Source organism: Platalea leucorodia (assembly GCF_965183815.1).
Source record: "Platalea leucorodia genome assembly, chromosome: 3".
Lineage (NCBI taxonomy): Eukaryota > Metazoa > Chordata > Aves > Pelecaniformes > Threskiornithidae > Platalea > Platalea leucorodia.
This window is the reverse complement of record NC_138825.1, coordinates 56468084-56474307: the sequence shown is the minus strand read 5'-3', so window position 1 is coordinate 56474307 and position 6224 is coordinate 56468084. Positions and strand designations below refer to the sequence as shown.

The following is a 6224-nucleotide window of genomic DNA, read 5'->3' as shown; positions in this document are numbered from 1 at the left end:
ACCACACACTCCTAGCCAGCTGGATTCAACCTCAGGCGGCAGGCAGAATTCATACACTGCGCGTGCAGCCGGTCCCCCAAAACACACAGACGTGAACTAAAAGAAATTCCAAACAGCCAAGTAAAACTCCAGTTATATTCCATATGGTATTACCAGGCCTGGTAACTACTGCCATATGCTGCAACACGTTAATTAACTGAGAACAGACATCGTTCTGGTCATTTAGTAAACCACTGTTTTTATACATGCTTGCTTTCTTTTTGGACATGTGAAGTCCTGTGAAGATTAAAAACAAACAAACAAAACCAGACACCGAGATACAGCTTCCTCTCAATTTGTTTTATTTGGCAAAGTAGCAATCCAGACAGTTCACACAGCATTTATTCAAGCTCTTCAAATCTTCTGCATTTCAACTTGTCCTCTTCTCCAAGAAGTTTTTACTTCGGAACCATTGCTCCATCGTGGAGGGGTTTTCATTTTCCAATTCCTAAATGCTACTCCTGGAGACTCCTTTCTGTCCGAGTACCTTGACTATCACCAGCCCCTTCAGTGGAACGGGTGCACTAATCCCAACAGCCTTGGTCCCTGAAGTCTTACACCTCCTGAAGTGGTTCTCCCCAAAAAAGTTGTCGCCGGGTCTCAGCTTTATCACCTCTTCCAAGTTAGGCTAGCTTATTACACTGTGTCCAGAGACAAGAATTTGGATACAGTCGAGCTCATATCTTTCATTTAACTGATTAAATTAGTGAGAAGATGTAAATAAAGCTGAACTCAAATTGAATGATACAGTGACCAAAAGGTTGAACATTAGCATGCATCATTTAAGATATTTCACTTCAACACCACGAACTAGATTCACAGTTGATTGTGGGTTAGTACAAATTTGTCAGACGCAAGTGGGTTTTTCTGAATTGTATTTTCTAGAATACAGGCTATATTAATTCTTTTTAAGTTTAATCTTTGTGCATGTGCTCCCAGGCTGCAGTCAGATCAGGAGGTGGTACATTAACTTCCAAACATCTAAATAAATCAATACATATCTTTTACACAGGAATAGGATGGGGCTGACCTTCAAAAGGAAGTTTACTTAAAATGTTCCTCTTTCATATTCAGAGGCCCTTTGCATTTTAACCTTTATGCTTTCAGGGATTAATCCTATCACAAAATTATTGCTGTTCCACCACAAAAAGTCAAATATATTTTTGCAGTGATCACTATGGGTTGTTTTATACAAGTTCTTTTATTCTATAATACTTTTTACCATTAAAAAAGAAAATAACAATAACATGCTGTTTACTTTAATTCCTGGTTGCTTGAATCTGAACAAGATGACTCAAGACACACTTCCCTCCTTGCCCAAAGCAGCTCACCTTACTGTGCTGCTTTGCAATTTGCTGTTGACATTTTACAGTACCGAAACAGAAAACCAGGGGCAGAAAAAAGGTTTACAGCCTTCCAACTATGCTTCTATATGAAAACAGAAGAATTGCATATCTATCTCTACTTAGGAGTCCAGGATTCGTTATTCCTTCTGCACATATCATGTTTTCCTTGTATAGCAATTAAGAATTCACTTTCTAAAAAGCCAGAATTTTTCCTGGGTGCCCAGTTAGAAAAATGAGAATGCTAATACAGCAAATGGCTTTGCCAAAACCAACGTTCTTTCAAGACCAAAGTGGATTTTTTTTTTTTTTTAAATAAAGAATCTAGCAATCCATATCTCAGTAGTCTACTACATACTGATCCTAATCTTCCACGCAAGCACACAACCCCCCTTTTGCTTTTAACTTTATTTGGCAAAGCAGCATTGCATAAACTCTTCAGTGATTGGGACACAGCTTACATCATATTTACGGAGTTAAATCCATGTGCATCACATCAGTAGTGAGCTATAAACCAAAACAGAATTTCAAGACTCCACTGATTAATTTTAGAAGGAAAGGGAAAATCATGTCTGTTATATCCAACTTGAACAGCAACGTTTGATAAGAGCGGCCACCCACCCCTGACGTCTTGAAGTTTCATATATACAAATGCCTGGTTTTAAGGTAATAAAGCAGCTGATTGTATCTACTACATGCTAGTCTATGACACCATGTCAAAAGCTTAAAAAGGAAGTTCATCTCCTTTTAGTAGCATCTAGCAGACATCTGAACACAGAAAACCTGGTATTACCTATGTAGTGTCGTAAGGTGCACAGAAGCAGTTTTACCAAGGGACACAGGAGCTGAGAGAAGTGAGTGTTCAAGTACCCCCATCAAAATTAGAGTTCACAAGCTATAGGTCTTTATCTGCAGTTTTGCAGAAATTCACTTTGAACAGATGAAAGTAAAATAAAGGCATGTTAAATAAAACAGTGCCCACATAAAACTTTCCACCATTTATCAGATTTGCCTTGAGCATCTAAAAAAATAAAACAAACACCACGCTTTTCCATGCTGATAACAACAGTATAACGAAGTCCAAAACAAGCTGCAATGCTGTTGGTTTTCAAAAAGCTTTTAGAACTGGAGATGAGCAGTCCACTGTAACACTATGTTTGGGTCAAGATGATGTAGCTTTTACAATTCATCCCTGTAGAAAGAAAACACATGCAGTTATGTTTCTCCTCCCCTTGGAAATCATAGTTGAAAAGTTTTGATACTGAATCAGATTACATTTAAGTGCTCAAGCACATCAGCAAAACCTCAGAAGTCTCTTCAAGCATTTAAGAAAAAAGAAAAAAAAAAGCAAAGGAAAGGCAACAGCAATCCCATATCATCTCATGCTATTATGCGATGTATTGTGAAATATGGGTCCCTCTATTTTACAACGGATCATTTGCTTTCATGAACATCGCCCGCAGCACACAGCTAGTTACACAGCTACCTGTCATCCAAACTCTGTTGGCTACATACTGGCAAGCAACTAAGCCAACTTACTAGACAGAGTATTGGCAAAAAAACATTATCTGTAGCTGCCAGAAAGGCAAGTTTAGCTTCAGCCGCAGTCTCTCAACAAAGCTCGGAACACAATCTCACGTCCTGAAGGAACTATGCTAAATCGGGACTAGGTTACGGAAGGGGTGGGGGGCGTGTGCGTGTTAAAAGGAGATTCAGGCAGGAGAAAAGATGCATCAAGAGGTCTCTCTAAATCACTATGAGGAATCTAGAAAATGCAGGCTTTTGTTCCTGCAGGACATTTAATACACATTGAAACAGGAAACCCACAGAACCCATATTCCAACAGTGAAATTGTCATATATTAGTGATTTGTTTAAATATTTCTAAAGCATTAACTTTAATGCAAAACGTCCATCAAATCTGAAAGCTGTGCACTGTGCCATTATGCATGTTGGAAAATTGAAACAGAAGTGTTTGCTTCCGCACCCCGCCCCAAGGCACAAACAATCTATAAACTCACAATGAGTTTGCTGCAATTTTTCTTTTAGCAGGTGCACCTCCCTCATTAGCCACAGCAAACACTGTCTGAATTAAGAAAGACTTCACTACTGTGATTGCTGGCTCAATACACGATAGTATTTCCAGCTATCATGCAAACTAACCCACAAAAATACAGTGCTACATGCACACAAGCAAAAGCTTTAAAGTTACAAAGGCATTATCCTTCAAGAATCACATAGCATGGAATGACAGCGTGCAAAACATTTTAAAAGCAACTGAAAAGGCTGCTGCAACTGGTGCTTAAATGACTAGTTTGCTACCTAATGCAGCTGGGATGCAAACCTTGTGATTTGTTAGTGATAAATATTTGCATTCTTTGCACTTTGCACTGCCTTCTAGTAGTCAAGTACTAATACAGCTTCAGTGTTGCGGTAATTACAGAAAGCAGAAAAAAAGCAAATGGGAGAACACCACATCTTGGCAGGGGTGAAGAAAAATCTGTTTGTAGCCAAAGGTTTGGAAGTTCTCCATATTTGCCTATTTCACAGAATGGGTATTTGCTTACTTTAAACAGATAAAAATAAATTAACATCTGATTCTCAGTTTAAAATGCAGTGCCGGTGAATTTAGGACAAGTATTTCATTCATCCTTAATGCTTCCAGGAGCTGCATCATCAGTTAATATTTACCTCTTCAAAAAGCACATGTAAGTAACAACCACGGCTATTGCTGGTTTAGTCTCATAGGCCTAATTGCTGATGTGATTTTCATCCCAATTCCTACCATATACTCTCATAGCTTTGTAAAAGCCTGGCCTTTTACTGTGACAAATAATTCTTAATCCCTTAAACCCAACCTAGATCCTCAAGAAATTGTAAGCCTAAGAAAAATTCTGTATTTACTCTGAAACTATTAAACATGAGAATTTTACCCAGCCACAGACATTGGCAAGGTTTTTGCATAACGTTGCTAACACACTTAATGTATTTAAGTGTTTTTTGTGTTTTCTTTTACAAAATGGTATTTGTACTTAGAATTCATGTAAGTCATATTAACATGTCAATGTTTTAATTGTCAGTATTTTGCACTGCTTTAAGCTATTCCTGACCAAATAATAATGTTCCTGTTAGTTAACTCTATCCTAGATGTCACTTTCAAAATAAAGATTTTAATATTCTGTTTATTAGAACATTTACTGCATTAAGGGGATCAGCTTCCCTCAAGAGATTTTTTACTTGCTCTTCACTACTCATTAATCTAACAACAGCATGCCAGCCCAAAACAATCCATGATATATGTGTTAGAATTATGCAGCATTTATTTCCTACTGTTATGAGAAGCTGAGCTTATAAGTGCACTATTGGATTATATATATATATATCCTATAAAGTTTCAGAAAAGCCTTAGATCTTCAGGTTGCTTACACTTCTCAGCTTTCCACCTAACGTGAACAGCTTGCAGACTTAAGCACACATTGCAAAACAGCATCAGTTGATCTGAACTTCAGCTGGATGGATCAGAAGCTGCCAAGCTCTGAAATCTACCAGGTTTCAACTACTGCTAAAAACCAGAATACTTGCCTATCCTCCCAGTGGTAAAAGATCTATCCTGCTGCAGAGCTTAAAAGGAGACTCAAAAGACGACGGCTGTTCCCTCATTAAAAACATCCTGTTGTCCTCTAGAGCCATAGGAAAGAGCTACTAATTAATTTGTATTTTTCTCCCTTTTTCTGGCCATGACTATTTGCTGTGATTCTTACACAACTCACGTAATTTCCCTCCACCTTCATATATGCACTCCTTCCGATCTGCTTAGTAGCTCCTGCTTAGTAAGCAGTACATATATTTAGGTTTTAAGTGATCACACTAGTCCTTCTCAGGCGCTTGGAATTCTACCAAGGGCATCACTCATCTAATATTGTCAATTGAGGCATCAAAGCAACTTTATAAGCTCAAGTTAAAGCAAATTTCAGAAGTCATTAGCTCAAAATTACTATTCTAAAAATAAATTTAAGAAAGTTTGAAAAATTTTGGTTTCCTAGCAGCAAAAACATAGACAGGAATATTCCACATTTCCGATTGGGAGTATCCAACAACAAACTAAGAAACATTCTCAGAAAAATCTAATAGGTAGCATTTCAGGTAAATGTCAGAGTTCATTATGGGGGGGGGGAAAAAAAAATCACAAATCTTATCAACAATAAGAAATAACAGAAGTTTGGGATACAGGTAAGTCATTAAGTTTTGCAATCTGTCTCCACCTCTTTGGTGGAAGGCATTCAAACTAAATATTTGAACGAGCATTTATAAATTTATCTGAAATCTGTAACTCACTCTCTTTGATCCACTTCAATTTTCTTGTCATTAGGCAGCATTTGACTGTCCCTTTTTGATACATCATTCATCTATGAAAAATATGCTGTCATGATGGACACTGTATTTCTAATTCATATTAGGCTACACTCTGAATTTCAGTATCTACTCAGTGTTTCAGCAGCCAATTATTTCTCCCTTTATAATTTTAAAGGTAACTAGATGCAATATTTGGACTTATAGCATTTTAATCTGGAACGGTGCTGTTATAAAATATTTAGTATTTGCTATGATAAATCATCAAATTGAGAGAGTAGGTTAAAATGACAAAGAAAAGGAATTTTCTCTGCAACCTATTATATCAGTTACATCACATGCATTTTTACATAATATATAAATTTTAAATTTAACCTAAAATATTTTGTGCAGAGATTCTTTTTGCCAAAGTAAAATAAAAAGCTTCAACCATAATCATTAGTCTGCATAGCCGAAAGGAATTCTAGGCAAACAATTCCTGTTAATTTCAATT

The 6224-nt window shown here is 37.0% G+C and overlaps 1 protein-coding gene across 2 annotated transcripts in view; it reads right to left on the bottom strand.

Annotated features, from left to right (window-relative positions):
• Positions 1–330: 330 nt before the first annotated feature.
• PCMT1 (protein-L-isoaspartate (D-aspartate) O-methyltransferase) overlaps positions 331–6224 on the bottom strand; it is a gene marked incomplete at its 5' end in the record, with an annotated part of 35170 nt that continues 29276 nt past the window's right edge. For both annotated transcript variants that reach the window (XM_082305284.1, XM_082305283.1), the window contains one exon: positions 331–2574. Coding sequence is in view for 1 of the 2 variants with exons in the window: in XM_082305283.1 (XP_082161409.1) it covers positions 2562–2574 (13 nt within the window). The remainder of the gene's footprint in view (positions 2575–6224) is intronic.